General features: G+C 50.0%; 3 protein-coding genes across 3 annotated transcripts; 1 reads left to right on the plus strand and 2 right to left on the minus strand.

Moving 5' to 3' along the window:
* The first annotated feature begins 518 nt into the window (after positions 1 to 518).
* BCR38DRAFT_422356 (uncharacterized protein) lies at positions 519 to 7,289 on the plus strand. The gene is made up of 3 exons (XM_040859515.1): positions 519 to 1,170; positions 1,233 to 5,422; positions 5,476 to 7,289. The coding sequence occupies exons 1-3, from the start codon at positions 822 to 824 to the stop codon at positions 7,219 to 7,221; spliced, it is 6,285 nt and encodes a 2,094-aa protein (XP_040718469.1). The 5' UTR covers positions 519 to 821; the 3' UTR covers positions 7,222 to 7,289.
* A 32-nt stretch (positions 7,290 to 7,321) lies between these two features.
* On the minus strand, positions 7,322 to 11,973 carry BCR38DRAFT_455264 (ATPase-like protein; the record flags this gene model as incomplete). Its single annotated transcript, XM_040861774.1, has 5 exons — positions 7,322 to 7,991; positions 8,043 to 8,168; positions 8,220 to 8,666; positions 8,715 to 11,713; positions 11,764 to 11,973. The coding sequence occupies 5 exons, from the start codon at positions 11,971 to 11,973 to the stop codon at positions 7,322 to 7,324; spliced, it is 4,452 nt and encodes a 1,483-aa protein (XP_040718470.1).
* A 1,262-nt stretch (positions 11,974 to 13,235) lies between these two features.
* BCR38DRAFT_422359 (uncharacterized protein) lies at positions 13,236 to 14,752 on the minus strand. Its single transcript, XM_040859516.1, has 3 exons — positions 14,500 to 14,752; positions 13,952 to 14,430; positions 13,236 to 13,895 (listed from the first exon to the last, which is right to left on the minus strand). The coding sequence occupies exons 1-3, from the start codon at positions 14,535 to 14,537 to the stop codon at positions 13,618 to 13,620; spliced, it is 795 nt and encodes a 264-aa protein (XP_040718471.1). The 5' UTR covers positions 14,538 to 14,752; the 3' UTR covers positions 13,236 to 13,617.
* Positions 14,753 to 17,382: the final 2,630 nt, after the last annotated feature.

Genomic DNA, 17,382 nt, shown 5'->3' on the forward strand with positions numbered 1-17,382 from the left:
ATCGGAGTTGGCCGAATAATCCGTGGCTGACATCCGAGAGGGGAAATACAACGCAACGTGGCATGAACGATAGTGGCATCGCAACGACCATTCAAATCATTAGAACACTTGAGGAGGATTTAGGATCTATCGGCATTGGCTGCGCGGCCACCGTTTCCGATAGTGCACAGTGCGATCTAAACAGCCTATCAGTCTGTCGAAAGCAGGCATCGCAGGGTCGTGCTGTTGCAAGGGGTGGACTCCACATCGTGATTCCTGAATCCTACGAATGTTACCATAATTATTCTGGAGGCCTTCAGTGGTGTATAGCTTCTGGCAGCGATGAACTACCTTGTACAAATGGGATGGCTACACTGGACACTCACAGTTCCAGCAACATGCTAACGCACGCAATTGCTGAAGCTGGCATCAGCTTGTCAATTGTGACAGAGTTTATGTTACTATTGTGACTATTGTGACTTGTCTTCTGCCCACTCCGCATTAGTAAAAATTAGACGAGAATGGCAGAAATCGGCAGACAAAGGAATTTGGGGATCGCCAAAAAGGTCCTCGAGTGGTACCCTAACATTCTTCAACCTGTCGATATACCGGTGCACCGCCTCATTGAAACCGAGGCTCAACAACAACCAGATGCGCAGGCTCTATGTTCAGGGACTGATATTCTGACTTACGGCCAGCTCGACGGTCTCTCATCCCGTCTAGCATGCCACCTCGCTACGAGAGGGGTAGGCCCCGAAGTCATCGTCCCACTGTGCTTCGAGAAATCAGTATGGACCATTGTCAGCCTGCTGGCCGTGCTGAGGGCAGGCGGTGCCTTTCTGATGATGGATGCTTCACAGCCCATTGCCCGTCTTCAATCGATTGTTCAGCAAACAGGGGCGGAGTTTGGGCTGTCCTCGACAAACTGCTACGAGACTTGCAAGGCTCTAGTGGGGGAGGTATTTGTCGTGGATGATACGGCTCTGGGAGCATTGGAGAAGGGATCTATCACGACCCCACCAAGTCTCAGTAATGCGGCATATCTGAATTTCACTTCCGGTAGCACTGGGACACCGAAAGGGGTGGTGATTGAACATACTCAACTCGCAACCTGCTCGACTTATGTTGGGGAAATACTGGGCTATGGACCTGGCGCTCGGGTCTTCCAGTTTGCATCATATGCCTTCGATGGTAAGACGCACTCTTCAAACTTATTTGAACAAATCAAGAATCAAGTTGACAAAGACTACCAGCATGTATCACTGATATCTTCGCAACACTCGTCCACGGCGGCACGATATGCATCCCCTCTGAATGGGAACGCAACAACGCTATTGTTGACGCAATGCGCAAGATGAAAGTGACACATGCCAAGTTCACCCCGTCGCTGGCTAGCAACCTGGCTATCGAGAACGTCCCAAGCCTAACCACCTTGGCTTTTGGTGGTGAGAGTCCTCCAGCATCTCTAGTTCAGAAGTGGGCGGCGAAGGTCAGATTGGTTCTAGTTTATGGACCTACGGAATGTTGTGTTATTTGTTTTACCTCAGATGCAAGCCAACACAAGCCAGCCCCCGGGGAGATCGGTCGACCAGTTGCTTCACGGGGCTGGATCGTGAAGCAAGACAATTACAATGAATTGGCAGAAATAGGGGAGACTGGCGAACTGCTCATCGAGGGTCCACTTGTCGGCCGCGGATACTTGAATGATCAAGCAAAGACAGACACGCAATTCATTCAGGATATTGGATGGAAGCCGGTGTTTTCCAAACCTGGAAAGCCGAATCGCCTCTACCGCACTGGAGACTTGGTCAAGTATCTCGAAGACGGGACAGTTTGCTATGTGGGCAGGGTGGACAACCAAGTCAAGATCCGCGGACAGAGATTGGAACTCGAAGAAGTCGAACATAAGTTGCAAGGCTGCGTGGTTGGAATGAAAGACGTGGAACTCCACCACCTTATCGTTGATGCAGTCGTTTTTGCAGGGTTAACAAGCAAGCTTCTCGTGGCCTTTCTACATCTCAACACCCCTAAGGCCATTGGATTCTTGGATTGGGACCGCGATGGACCTGTAATACTCACATCAACAGAGGAGAAAGAATACTTTTCATCCATGGTTTCCGAGATTGAAGCCATGATGAAGTTGCTGCTTCCAGCATACGCCATTCCTACAGTCTGGATACCACTCCGAACCGTTCCCTTTACCATCTCACGGAAGGTAGACCGCAAACATCTGCACCGCGTCATTTCAAATCTTTCCATCAAGCAACTCATGGCCTTCACCAACCCGTTTACCCCAAACTTGACCGACAATCCCACCGAGATGAATGAAAAAGAAGTCAAACTTCAGAAGCTATGGGCCGATGTCTTCGGAGTTGACGCTTCGACCATCGAGCCAGGCGACCACTTCTTTACTTTAGGAGGCGACTCAATCCTCGCTATCAAACTGATTGCTGCAGCAAGGGCTGAGGGTCTGGATCTGAGCCTTGAAATTGTTTTCAAGAATCCTGTATTGCGAGGCATGGCAAGCGTCACCGAAGAAATCACTATCAGCGACGAAGATGTCACTGATCCGCCGCTATTTTCTCTGCTTGGAACCCGAGACGTCCGTCAAGTGATCCAAGAAGCAAGCAAACAGTGCAATGTTGCAGAGAGTTGCATCGAGGATATTTACCCCTGTTCGCCCATGCAGGAGGGGCTGCTTGCCCTATCGCTGAAAGATTCAGGGACGTACATTTTGCAGTTCGTATACCAAATGTCGGAGTCTGTCGATCTCGAGAGGCTTAGAGCAGCATGGGAGACTGTCTCGAAAAGAACACAAGTGCTAAGAACTAGGTTCTTCGACTTCAAATCAGACTTGCTGCAGGTGGTGGTTGATGAACCCCTGAAGTGGCGAGTCGTCGAGGATGACCTGGCAACATTTCTAGCAGCAGAGAAGGACAGCAAGATGAACTTTGGCGAGCCAATGTCGCGGCACATTGTGCTGCGCCAGCAAGACCGCAACCAGCTCTTTCTTGTATGGAATGTCCAGCATGCCTTAGTTGACGGGTGGTCCGAGTCAGATATCGTCACGATGGTGGAGGAAGAATACAATGGAACCACCCCCTCAGGCTTGAAAATCCCTAAATTCAATCGCTTCATCAAACATATCGCTCAACAGGACACCAAATCTGCCCGCACCTTCTGGACCCAGCAACTTTCCGACGCCTCAGCCCCTGTCTTCCCTCCCCTCCCCTCCCCAACCTACGTCCCCAAAGTCCAACGCTCAAGCCGCATCCTCCACCATTTTGATTCCCACGTCGACGCTGAACTGGAACACAGAGTTCAACTATTTCGTCGCGGCTCCGCCACCCCCGCAACCATGATCCAAGCCGCCTGGTTCTTGCTCATCGGGATCTACTCCCACACGTCCGACGTCATCACGGGGGTGACCCTCAACGGCCGCGCTGCACCCCTACCCGGGATCGACCGCATTCCCGGCCCAACGGTGACTACAGTCCCTTTTCGGACGAAATTTGCCCCAGAAATGAAGGTGGCGGAACTGTTAGAGATGATACAAGCCGAATATCTCCAAACTCTCCCATATGCCCAATTCGGCCTCCAGCACATTCGCCAACTAAGCGAGGACGCGGTAGCAGCGTGCAAGTTCCGGAGCTTGCTAGTTGTGCAATCAGCTAATCGCCCACTCAACTCAAGAACAGTACTCAAGGGAAGGAGTTACTCGTTCCCCGTGATGGACTTTGCGCTGGTTATGGAGTGCGAGTTGGTGGACGGAAGTGTGGAGTTTCGGGCCACGTTTGATCGGCTGATTCTTACGGAGGCGAGGGTTAGGCGCATGCTTGCGCAGATGGAGAGTATTCTGCATAAGATCTCGCGGAGTGGGGATGCGATGACGGTGGCAGAGTTGCAGCAGATTTCGAAGGGGGATTGGGAGCAGGTTATCGAGTGGAATGGTGCGGCGAGGCCATTGAGGCCAATAGAGTCGTGTGTTCACGAACTGATTAAGCACCATACTCATGCTGCTAGTCAAACCCCAGCAGTATATGCATGGGACGGCGAATTGACTTACAGTGAGCTCGAGCAACATGCTTCGGGATTGGCCTCTTGTATTCAGGACCACTACAAGGTGCAAACTGGGGCTTTGGTCTTAATCTGCTTCGAGAAGAGCATATGGGCCATCGTGTCAATTCTTGCCGTACTCAAATCCGGAGCTGCATTTGTTCCGGTGGACCCAAAGCAGCCCGATCAGCAGATTAAGACGACGATTAATGGTTTGGGAGAGCATTCAGCCAATCTGGTTCTGGCGTCTCCGTCACAGCTTGGTCGATTAATGACCATGGGGCTCAGGGGTGTTTCAGTTGATGCTGTATCGATTGCCGCTCTGCCTGGCGCAAAGGCAACTGATAAAACCGTCGCACCCTCTTCTGTAGCCTATGTCGCGTTCAAGCCTTCGGATTCAGGGATTCCAAGGGGAATCGTATTCGATCACCAAGCAATATGTTCTGGTATTACAGCTATGGCTCCTCTTTCGCGAGTCTTCCAGTTTTCATCATACACAAATCCTGCCACCATCTGGGATATCCTTTCCACGTTGGCCTCTGGAGGCTGTGTTTGTATACCACAAGAGAAGACGGGGTTGGGCAACCTCAAAAAGACCATCAACAACTTCAAACCTGATCAACTGACCCTATCCCCGACAGTGGCCAGGTTCCTCCGTCCAGAAGACGTTCCGAGCGTGAAGACACTTGTCTTGACTGGGGAGCCCGTTTCGGAACAACTGTTCGAGCGATGGACAGACCATGTGACGTTGGCAAACATGTACAGCATCGCTGGGTGCGCGGGATACTGTCTCGGTCAAGTGGGAACACACCAAAATAGTCCCAGCAACAGTGGTCGGGGCATCAACGCTTCAACCTGGATCGTCGACCCCACCGACCCGAATAATCTTACCCCTATCGGCGGTGTTGGTGAACTCTTGATTGAGAGTGCCAGCCTAGCACGCGGTTATTTTGAGGAAGAAGAAGGAACGCAGCCAGCATTCCTTGATGATCTGACATGGCTCAGGCAAGGATCATCGGCATCAAGACGACGATTCTTCAAGACGGGCGACTTGGTTTCATATAATGCTGACGGCACTCTTTCTCTTATAGGCCGTAATGATGGTGAAAATCTATTCAATGGGCAGCATATTGACTTGGCGGAGGTGGAACAGCGACTACGTGAGAGCATTCCTTCGACGGCTGGAATATTTGTGGCCACGGTTTGTCCCAGTCAAGGGAGCCCAGTGATTGCGACCTTCATCGCTGTAGGCTCTGAACAGCTTGCGTGGTATCCTACAGCAGTAAATTTGGAAACTTCAATGGACAACTTGAAAGAGTTCCGTAGCTTGACGGTGGGGATAGAGGCCATGTTGCACTCCATACTCCCAAGTCATATGGTTCCGTCGGTAAGATTCCCTACTTGCAGATGCACATGCACAACTCATATATCATCACGCAGCTCTATATCCCAATCCAAGCGATTCCCCTCTCAAACTCCGGTAAGATCGACAGAAAAGCGCTTCAGCATCTCGTGTCTGATTTGACTCAACCTGAACTTGCGGAGTTCCGAGGAGACACGACGACCGTGAAAACCTTTCTACCTCCGTCAACCCCGACAGAAAAGCGCATCGCCAAACTATGGCAAACACTCCTTGAAGTCGATCGGGTCGGAATCGACGACAACTTTTTCAAGCTCGGTGGCGGAAGCGTCAGCGCAATGCGTCTCGTGTCCATGGCTCGCCGAGACGGCATGACGCTAACGGTCAGCGGCATATTCAAGACGCCAACACTCAAGGAATTGACCTTGACGGTTTGTGAGACTGCGGATTCGGTTGATGTCGCATCTTTCTCCCTCTTGCGCCGGTTGGATCTTTCCGAGGTAAAACTCCAGGCAGCGGAGCAGTGTCGAGTGGATATTGCAGCAGTACAGGACATATACCCCCTTTCGGCCATGCAGATGCATTACATAACCGGCTACCCAGAAGCCAAACGGAACATCGCGGGGCCATGGGACTGGCAGTCCCAAGTTGTGTACGCACTTCCGCCGTCTATCGATAAAGAGAAGTTCCAGGATGTCTGGAACGCCGCCGTCCGTCAGCATCCAACACTTCGCACCCGCGTGGTCAACACTCCCTCGGGGATATTCCAAGTCGTTCTCGAGTCTTCCGATCCACCCACTTGGATAAAAGCAGACGATCTTGACCAGTATCTCAAGCAAGACAGGTCAGAATCTATGAGTTTCGGCTCCAACCTCCTCCGCCTCGCCCTTGTATCCTCCCCCAAAGACCCCGATGAGCGGTATTTCGTAATGTCCATGCAGCACATAATCTACGATGCTTTCGCACGAAGCATGCTCTTCCAAGAAGTCGAACGCACATACCTTTACGGTACTTCACCTTCGACCCCAGCGCGAGCAATGCCCCAGATGAACCACTTCATCAAGTACCTTCTCTCCGCCAACAAGTCCACCGCCCTGGACTTCTACACCTCCTACCTGAGCGGAGCAAAAACGAAACCTTTCATCGACGTACCAGAGGACTGTTACGCGATGAAAACCAAAGAAAAGAGCCTTATCTTGGACCTCCCAAAGATCGATGGGCCAGAAGCTACACTGCCAACCATCATCGAAGTAGCCGGCTCCCTCGCCATCGCGCACCGTGTCCAAAGCCGCGACATAATCCTGTACTCCGACCGCTCCGGCCGCAACCTGCCCGTAGATGGAATTCAAGACCTTATCGGCCCCACGACTCTCTTTCTCCCCGTGCGAGTCCGTATCAGCCCACAGCAGCAAGTTTGGGATCTGCTCCGCGAGGTGCAGGGGATGCAGACAGCAATGCTGCCACACGAGCACCTGGGATGGTTAGAATTGCGGGAGATGGACGAATTCAAGCATCTGAGACGAAATGCTGTGAATATGAATATCAACCCGAATCGACTTGCTTCGCTGGGTGAAGGGTGGGGGTTGGAGTACAAGGGGTCGTGGATGAGTTGTGATGATGCGTTTGGGATGAATGTGGATTTGTACGGGGAGAAGATGGAGTGGGTTGTGTACTATGATGAGAGGTTTATATCTGACGAGGCTGTGGAGGCGCTGTTGAGGGATCTGAGGAAGGTTTTCTTGCAGCTGGTTGGTTCGCGCAATGGGGAACTTACGGTTGGGGATGTCCTTGATGGCTTGGAAGGCGATAGGGAAGCAGGAAGCTGATGAGAAATACATGAGGCAGATGGAACTTTTTCTCTTGTTAAGTATACAGTGAGCAACAATTTAAGCATAACTTTTAATGCATGCATGAACAGATTCAAGTCTAGCTTCTGTTCCCAACCCTCCACAACTCTCTGAACCAACTCCCCTCCTGTTCAACGAGAGTCTTTGGCGCTCCCTGCTCGACAACGCTTCCTTTATCCATCACAATTACATTGTCAAAGTCCATGACCATCTCCAAACGGTGGCTGACCATGACAATAGTGTAGCTATCAAATTCCTCTTTTATGATCCGTTGCATCGCCCGGTCTGTGTCCTGATCGACGCTAGAGCTCACTTCGTCAAGCAGCAAAATACCCGCTGACTTCTTCTCTGATGCTGTACCAAACATGTTCGCATACTCACGAGCTCGAATCCGTCGACGTAGGATAGCTCGTGCCAGGCTGAACAGCTGTTTTTGGCCCTGCGATAGTGTGCCCGCGGACAAGCCTTCGTTGATACCCCCCCGATGGCTGAACAGGGTCCATAGACCCACAACCTCAAGAACACCCTGACATTCGCTTTCAGTTGAGGCATTGCAAGGGTCGAGATTGGCCATGACGGATGTTCCCTCAGGAAGGAAGACCGCATCCTGTGGGACTGCGATGATGCGCTGCCGGAGAATCGTGCGGTCGATCTTGTGTAGCGGTAGCCCGTCTATCACAATATTTTCTGAACAATCGGCGAGAGGGTCGAGAAGACGTAGAAGGAGAAGTATGGTAGATGATTTTCCGCTTAAGGCAAAATTAGTGAGAGGCTTAGGGTCTAAGGACGTGAAAGCTCACCTTCCGCTGCGCCCACATATTGCGACCTTTTCCCCTGACTTGATAGAGAATCTCATGTCTTTCAGTGCCATATTCATTGGATGTGCATCACTGTCGGCGGAGCCATCTTCTGGGCCTTCAACGGGACTAGGCGAAAATCAGCCATGTATGAAAATCTAGAATGAGCCAATGCCTTACTTGTAGGAAGCCGAAACTCCATCAATCCGAATAGCCCCTCGAAAGGGCCACTCACAGGGTGGCACAACATCTTCACCATCTAAAGTCTCCGGCCTCACCTTTTCACCCAAGTTCTTCAACCGGCTAACCGCTCCAATGGATGTTTCGATCTGCGTGAGCCAGCGAATGATGTAGTTTAGTATATCACCGAATGTCATGAGTGTGATCAAGCCGGCGCCGGTCAATGCTGTGCTCGACCGCAGTTGTGTAGCCATAGCGACTACGGTCACAGCGAGGATAGCGACAACTGTCTGAAGAGCAAACAGCAGCCAGCGCTGCACTACGGCCAAGAGGTAGGTGGGTCTCTGCGATGTATCGAGGAGCTGGTTGTTCAGCTTGATGCCGTCTTGGACCCAACCAAAGGCACGGAAGGTTGCAATCCCTCTGATGGTGTCGAGGAAGTGGGTGCTGCCAACTGTCAGTTTCAGCAAATCGCACAAAGCGGATACAACTTACTAAAGCGGACTTTTCGCCTCAAGGTCCAGAAGTCGCAATTGACGGGACGTCCGTAGGTAAAACTTCTGGATCCCGTACAGAACGGCAAACAAAACGGGATATGTAATCGCAAGGTAAGGAGAAGATGATGCAATGACAGCCGCCATACCCAGAGCATTGCATATATCAAGCGCAAGATTTGTAACAGCAATGGGCAGTTCGTGATCAATAAGCGTCATGTCCTGGGAGAAGAGGTTCGTGACCAGGCCCGTATCGGTAGTGTTGAAAAATCGCAAGGGCGCGTTGATGACGGTAGTCAGAGCTCCCAGGTGCAGCTTCGAGCCTGAGATCTGGATCATGGTGGTGAAGCAGATGAGGAATACGAAGAACATAGATAGAAGATAAATCATCTGAAAAAGCGCGTAAAGACCAATGTAAAAGGAATTCGAGTGGTTCGGGTATGCTGAAGAGACGTCTTCGGACCAGAACTTCAACCACACGTTACCCCAGTTGTAAAAGAAGCCCCATCCGAGCCCAAAGACGATAAATGCCACGAAGGATCTCTTCCCAAGTGTAGACAGATAGTATCGGTAAACGGTAGGGTCACCCATCATTCTCTCTTGCTCACCCACGTGGCTCGGCACAATGGACTGCGTCGTGGGAACTGTGACAAGTTCTGTTTCTAAACGATCTTGTGGCTCAGTTACTGAAATTTTATCTTCAGGGTCGACTTCGTCATTTGGGTTGATTCCCAGTCCATGAATATAACTCTTGTTAGCCAGCAGATGGCTAAAGTTTCCTTGCTCGACAATGCTTCCATCTGAACCAAGCGCGACAACATTGTCCGCAGAAGGTAGATATCTAATAGAATGGGTACAAAGTATCGCCGTTGCACCGCGTCGTCTAATAATCCCACTAGGGCTGAAGATCCGTCGAAATACTTGATCTTCAGTGTCGGCATCCAGTCCACTTAGAATGTCGTCGAAGATGTAAAAGTTGGTATCAAGATACAAGGCCCGAGCCATTGACACTCGTTGCCTTTGGCCACCACTCAGTGTGACGCCATTGCTCCCAACATTAGTTAGGTCCCCTTGCGGTAGTATAGATAGGTCAGGCTCGAGAACTGTTGCTTCAATGACCTCTCTATATCTCGCTTGGTCGAACTGGGAAAAGCCAATAATGTTTTCTCGAATCGAAGCATTAGAGAGATAGGGCGTTTGGTCACAATAACCGATCCGGCTAGATATCACATCGGAGTTCACATAAACGTGGCCCAGCGATACGGGAACCTCACCAAGTAGAGCCTTGCATAGGGTTGACTTGCCTGATGCAACTGGCCCAACCACGATAGTGAGGCGCGCAGCAGGAATTTCCAGACAGATATCCCTGAGACCCATCTTGTCTGGAGCCCATCCGAACTGTCCGTGAGATACCATAATAGCAGAACCAGACTTGTCTTCTCGATCATCAGCTCCAGAGCCTTCGCCACTGTCGGACTTCTGATCAATCCTTCTGCTTTGACGAATGTCAACCCGTGGTTCAGCCTCTAGGAAGTTCTGGATTCGTTCTAGACAGGCAAAGGCGGCGAGGAGGTTCGGAGTGTTTTGGAAGAGATAGCCTAAAGGGTCCGCCAAAAGAAGCAGAAATGATAATGAGGTGAAGATCGTGGTGATGTCGAGAGTGCGAGAAGTAACCGCAAAGGTTACAACGGGGCAAAGGGCCATGGGTATGTATCCAAAGATGATGACAGTGACGTAGATGATGCGGAATTTCGACGCCGATTTCAACTCGTCCACTCGCATATTCTGAATCAAGTCTCTCACCGGACCGGCCAGGCCAGAGATTTTGAGGTGTTTCATGTTGGAGATGACGTTGGCTGTGGTTCCAACCCTTCTCTGAATCTTGTCCATCCAAACCTTTTGTCTCCGGCCAGTGAACTTGTTTGTGTACGCGCCTCCAAGAACGCAGACGATCACCACGATTAGTGGCGCCACGAAGGCAGTGCCAAGCTGCCGTTGTAAAAGCCAGCTAGCAAGGCCCACCTCGATCGTATTTGCCCAGAACTCATGCAAGTTCAAAAAGCCGAGTCGAATACGTTCCACGTCGGTACTCATGAGGGTGATAGCAGCTGCGTCACCAGAAGCGGACAGCTTAGCTTCTGTCGTCTTCTTGTATACAGCTCCAGCGAGACAGCCTCGAGACATGCAGAGACTACGCTCGTGGAGGTACCAGTAGAATGAAGTAGAGATGGCAATTCCACCATATATGAGGATTGTCGCGCCAATCAAACCATATCCGACGTTCGTTGAAGGCCTCTCCGCCGGCTGCTGCATGTAATTCAAAAGGGAGTCGATGAGGAATGGTTGGCAGAACTTGAAACCAAGAAGAGCAACTCTTGGGCCAATGGGTAGAAGAAGGGGGACCGCAAGTGTTTTCCCTAGGACTTTTGCAAGTTCCAGCCCACGTTTCTGGCCCTTGGAAGCACAGCTCCCAACTTGGTCCATCAGCTTCAGCTGTAATGACTCTGTCGCCATAGTCTGATCCAATGGGAAAAGGTCCTCTATCGATATGACTTTGCGGTAGCCGACAAGAAACAGGCGGTTAAGCCAAGTAAAGGCACCGAGGCCCAAAAGACCACTGGCCTCCTCTGGGCTGTGCACTTTGGCATCCCATTGTACCCATCTTGACTTGTGCAGCGATTCAAGCAGTACAAGGACGAACTTGAGCACCCCAGAGCTCGTGACCAGCCTAGTGAATGTCAAATCGCTCGACCCGACCGAGGCGAGCCATAGCGACCGTGTTTGGGCGACGTCGAAAAGCGCAGTCAAGATCAGGAAAGCACTCAGCAAGATAGATGATCTAGGTGATCTGGAATGCTCAAGGTATGAAAGGACGAGGATGCAAAAGGCGGATACAAGGTTGACGGCAGCGGAGGATACGAATAAGGCCCGGAGGGAATACAGTTTGGTGCTGTATATCAGTAAGATGAGCTGAAGAGCCGTGTAGACTGTGATTGCAGCCTGTCCACGTGAATTAGCTGCGGGCCAGTCTTGATGCTCGGGTATAGTACCAATTTGAGCCACTGAAGTATCGTGCCTCCCACAATTCTAGGACATCGAGCGAGACACACGATACGAGGCAACGCAGCAGCAATGAATACAGATGCGGGGATAAGAGACAGGAATATCTTTTCAAATCGGAGCGTGAAATCGAAGTCATCTCGACATCCTCGGACAGACGGGCCGATCGTATCGTCGGTGGAGCATCGAGAAAAGTCCATAGCTGTTGGTGATCAGGGAGTCAATCTGCAGCTGTTTGTGTCAAACGAATGATGATTGTGCAGATTCATGATAACGACCCATGACCCCGTGGAGCAAAGCTGGACCTAAGGAACCCCTGGGAGCTCATGCTGATGATCCTTACAGCGGTGCGAGCCGCATGTCGTGTCATTCCTCGGGGGCCATGAGATCCACTTTGGATTCTTCACCAGGCTTTCGGTGCCGTCGCTTGGTGGTCCCGGCCATTCTTGCTTGAATCCTAATTTTTGCGGCAAGCAATGTTACACAATGTCGCAATCAAGGCTTCACAGGGTTGCTGCGTTGGTAAGCTGGGCAGTGTGGCTGGATTATGTCAACTTGGATTGGGACGTTGAAATTTGTGCGGTTTGGCGAATACCTACATACATTCCGAGCTGATCGACCCTTCCTCAAGGATTCTCGTCAGCGCACCGGGTCCATCAGTGGCACAGTTACCCGCACTGTATGCATCGAAGGTGGAATATTTGCTCAGTTCGCCAGGCGAAGGATCGCATTATGCACAGTTGGTCCTGGGAGGATGCGCACTGAGCTACTGAGTGAATGGGACTGGCGCGGTAGACGCTCCTTGTTGGGACACAGAGAAATAGATTTAGTGTGTTGTGGATAGGAAATCTAGTGCTGATGAGCTGGAGCCAAGTGATGGTGGCTATGCACGGATCACCTCTACATGAGTCCGTGACATGTACGGCAACCGTAATCTGACGTACGAAAGATTGAGGCAATCATCCTTTCTAGAGCCAAGCCAGCTTTCAAGTACTGAATAAGTCCGCTAATGCATGTCAATGGATTTAGATCAGCGCGGTTGCTGATGCCATACGTAGCATGCTTGAAGACGGAGGTGAAGTATGAACAGTTGCCAGCTAGAGGCTGAATCTACTTTACATTAAGCAAGTACCAAGGTTATGTCCAAGGTTATGTATCTTCTTATCAGATCTTATAACTACCAAAAATACCTCATTCTAATACGAGTGGGTCCCTCGTCTTTTGACGGTTATTTGGTCCAAGTATGAAAGCCTATACGCACTTCGGGTGATCCCCAATGCTGTAAAGTCGGCAAGTAAGAGAAGGGTCAGGTTCAGTGCGCCTTCCCCGAACCAAATTCGAAGTAGAAGTGAAGCCTTTTCCTTCAGTCGCGGTACTCGCAAGCCATAAGGTGCTACACTCTTGGTGCTACACTCTTGGTTCTGAGACCAGGGTTACGTGAATTCTGAGCAGGAGATTAGTTGGAGAGATTAGTAAGTATATAGGAAGATATGTATCCTAATGTGCCTATGCTTCTCCGTGATATTACATTGCTGTTCATACCATTATAATATTGATATTACAAGTGTAGAGAACCACATGACAACGAAGTAGATTGGCATTGAGAATCATTCGAGATAAGAGCTGCCATTCTGATTCCGCTTATGGGCGGGCATTTTCTGGCTAGTTATGCTCAAGTCTGGCCGCTAAGCACAGCTCATGTCAAACAGACTCGCCCCTCCCCTCCACAGGGTACAGTCTGCTGTATCACCCTGTCAAGATCTGATCGCTACTATTATTGCCGAAAAGAACGAGACGTAGGAATTCAGCAAAGCGGGTATCATGTCATTCGGTCCTTCTCACCCTTACCGCCTCACTCGGTTCCACAGACCTTTAATAACAGCAACATCTTCTTCGACCGTCTTACTGTCATCTTTCTCATCTCCATCGTCGACCTTGGATCTCAATCTGGCCGTCATGAGATCCAATGCCATCTTGGGCGAGATCTTATTCAGCTCCTCGCTCAACATTGACTGGCTGATGTGTCCGCCATCACATAACTCCTTGACAAGGTCCTCCACCAAGGTCTGACAATTGTTCTTCAGAAGATGGTAACGGGGATTCAGCGCCATATGGTTCATGCCTAAATCATCGTAAGTGGGGATCTTTACTTTGCGCGTGCGCTCGATATAAACTCACCCAACTCCTGTATTTCCTCATTCGATTTCATCGTCTCCCCCACATAATAGCAAGAACTCCACGTCGCGATGAACTCCGGCGTAATCTCATATGTGCGAAAATAATTCTTCCCAATAGCATTGAGCATCATCTGGTCGCTCATAAGATCGTAGCACCAGCACTCCCCCAGCCCCCGCTCAATCACGCACAGCGCCCAATGACTGATGCTATTCAGACTCATGCCGACATGTCTGCCGAGGAGCCGATACGTGTTCTTGGAGAGCTCGAACTTGCCGAACTCGATGGGCGTGGTGACGAGGAATACCGCCGCGGTGGGGATGGTTGTGTCGAAACGCAGCGGTGGCATCTCTCTGACCGAGTCACCCGTGATCTTGCTCGAGACCTGTTGCAAGAATTGCTTGCGCTCCTCCCGGAGCCGTATAGATTCAGCATCGAGTTCTGGCTCATTTGGCAGACCAGGACGGGCCCGCACCTCATCCCTGGAAACGAGTCAGCATTTATCGGCAGTCGCGCCAATGGCGCCAGTGCTCAAGATCGCGGATTCTTACCATTTCTTCGCCAGCTTTGTCAGGACTTCAAACCCCATATTTCGACGATGAAAGACATGGAAAATGCAATTATTGAAAGAATGGACTCCCAAGAAAATAAAGATGACAGGAGGCCCCACACTTAGTTAAATATTATGTATGCGCGTCGCACCTTCAGTGATTGGGAGCCAATTGTAGTCACAATGTCTTGGGTCAGCTTTGTTGGTGGGGCAAATGCTGCACAGAGATGCGCCGCGCCACTACACAGCCCCCTACAAATCGCCATCGCGATTGCCCTATAGGTGGCGAAGGACCGCGAGTGAAGCTCTACGGCTTCATTGCTTCGGGTGGCTGCAATTGAGGGTACAAAAGATTAAAAAGCGATCCCAACGTCATTTGAGAGTTTCTCGACCCCGGAAAAGTCGGCACTCGCATGTGATTCACTAGGCCGGATGCTGCTGATTCCAGCCCGCTTCCAGGGATTATCCCCAGTATGGTTGGTGTGTGATCGAGTTACATACTTGTAAAGGATCTATTAACAAAAGAGTTGATATAGACCAAACCGAATTTTGCAGAAGAGAGATGTACTAGGTGAAATTGATACTAATTGCCGAGTAGGCCCAGGCTAACCCTGATCCAGTTAGCCAATTGGTTGGTGTACTTATTCCACTAGATATTATATTCGTGCTTATAAATTTAGTATAGCAAACTAGTAGAAGTATTCCCAGTGTCTCCTATTTGTACCAAGCTTGAGATATCTCCCTGCCCTAATCCCATAAACCTCTTTCAGAAGTCACTTTCCAAACATCCTCGGAAACAACAAACATCTCTCGGTAATCACAGGGAAGAAAGTTGATTTCAGTGGAAGAGACATCATTGGAAACTATCTACATCCGAGGCCAAGATGCCTTCGAACTCGGTGCCAGGCGACATTTATACAGGGCCTGTTGTTGGCGCAGTTGACTGCGACTTTACAAGGACATATTCACGAGAGGTTAGAATATGCTCAGGCTATAGTCCATCGAACGAAACGGCTGAATAAGCGATGTCAAGACTTCGTGGGTCGACTCTCAGGTCAGCCTGTGGCAGTTCTGCATCTGGCGTGCGAACTGGGTTATTGGGATTTTACGGTTCGTTGTGAACCCAACGTACGCGGATTGACGTCGACAGGCCAGATGTGATCGATCTCCGCCAACGACTTGTTCCAAGTTCCGCCGGGGACTATACATTTGTCGCAGCGTCAGTGCACGAAAAGGACCGGCTTCCAGTATAACCACCTACATAACGACTTACGTCGTCGTGGAAGGCCCTTTTGGATATGTCACAGCTGAGCAGTGGATGTTGCTTCTCCATCGTCTAGTGTTTCGTGGTGTTCCCAACACACTCCATTGGGGCATTGATTATGGCCGCAAGCTTGAGGCTGTATATCCTCGTCTGAAACTTCGAAAGATTGTCGATATCTTCATATTTCTTTCGGTCATATCCTTCAGGTCCTGCAGTTTGAATTTGAGCACAGGGCAGTTGTGAGATGATGGGGGGAGGGCCAATGGAGGGAACACGAAAGTTGTGAGAAAGACGGAGACGATGGGGGATACTAAATGAACATTTAGTCCGCAGATCTTTTACTATTAGGGCTTATGATTTACTCGGAACTCTGTATGTGAGTCGTTTAAAAGATAGAATTTACTTTTGGATTTGGTACTTGCATGGGTGGACCAACCCAAACCTTGGGGCTAGAAACTCTCAACAGCAATGGCCCATGCATTTCTGATCCGGTATTGATGAATAAGTAGAGCTGGCACTAGTATCCTGAGACATGGTCTGAATTTCTCATCCTTGAGGATGTATATCATCAAGAAATCTGGAAAGGCACACAGGCGCAGTATGATATCATGACCATTGTTAAATGGCGCGATGAGGTGAGGGCTTATCCGTACAATCATTGGGCCATGAAAATTGAACTAATGTAAAGCAAATAACTGGTATGCTAGCCCAGGGTATGCAACTAGTATGAACGGAGTCGGCCACAATTCATGGCTGACTAGACTAGGAGGGCTTGTACGGATGAGTGAAAGAACAGGCGTTAGGACAAGAGATCGTCTAGGATATTAATGTTACTAGATGCATTGGGTTTGTTAGACTTTAGTATTCGATTATCGGTGCTATGAATATATCCCTCCCATGTCTGCCGCAACTCAGATCTTCACACAACTGTGACAAAACTACAGTATACCTACTGCTTTCAGTCACTTTGTCAACAAGCTCCTAGACAAAACGGCCACTGGTAATTTATTCAACATCTGGAACCGGTGGACGCTAAACTCGGACTTCCCCTCCTATCCATACGGCACGGGCGTCGCCAAATAGATGAACTCGGTTATCGAGTTTAACATGATGCGCAGGTCGCTACAACTTCCAACCCGCGGTAGCTACTATAACCTCCCAATACTCCACTAAAAACAGTCTGGTGGCCGCACTCAGTCAGAGTAAATACGAAATGTAAATAAAGATCACCATAGCGAAAAAATATGCCGCTATTGATATTATTTGTAATGCCGACCTTCTTAAGCCGGCCGATGAGGGCCACACGACACCGTCTGGAACCACGCCCTACGTAGAGGATTATAATGCCACGACATCATCACAACCTATTAGCCCGTCTACACAGCGCCATTATAACTGTGCCGGACCAATAAAGAGGCGCAGCTTAAGCGCAGACACAACTAGAAATATACACACTACAGATGTTTGATCGTAGGCAGCAGGCCAAACACAAGCGTTCAGGGTTACAACGAGGCGGGCTCTAGTAGGCAAAAACGTAGGCAATTTCTAGTATCCATTTTTTACCAAAGGTGTGGAAATATCCTGGTTAGTGTGAAACATCTGGGTCAGATCTCTAGTCGA

This window comes from Pseudomassariella vexata (genome assembly GCF_002105095.1).
Source record: "Pseudomassariella vexata strain CBS 129021 chromosome Unknown BCR38scaffold_3, whole genome shotgun sequence".
Classification (NCBI taxonomy): domain Eukaryota; kingdom Fungi; phylum Ascomycota; class Sordariomycetes; order Amphisphaeriales; family Pseudomassariaceae; genus Pseudomassariella; species Pseudomassariella vexata.

Excerpts from the sequence above, each read along its gene's own strand:
- BCR38DRAFT_422356 (XM_040859515.1), top strand. The coding sequence starts at position 822 with ATGATGGATGCTTCACAGCCCATTGCCCGTCTTCAATCGATTGTTCAG. Across the intron at positions 1,171-1,232 it reads TGCATCATATGCCTTCGATG|CATGTATCACTGATATCTTC; the intron begins GTAAGACGCACT and ends AAAGACTACCAG. Across the intron at positions 5,423-5,475 it reads CAAGTCATATGGTTCCGTCG|CTCTATATCCCAATCCAAGC; the intron begins GTAAGATTCCCT and ends ATCATCACGCAG.
- BCR38DRAFT_422359 (XM_040859516.1), bottom strand. The coding sequence starts at position 14,537 with ATGGGGTTTGAAGTCCTGACAAAGCTGGCGAAGAAATG. Across the intron at positions 14,431-14,499 it reads ACAAAGCTGGCGAAGAAATG|GGATGAGGTGCGGGCCCGTC; the intron begins GTAAGAATCCGC and ends ACTCGTTTCCAG. Across the intron at positions 13,896-13,951 it reads TGAGGAAATACAGGAGTTGG|GCATGAACCATATGGCGCTG; the intron begins GTGAGTTTATAT and ends ACGATGATTTAG.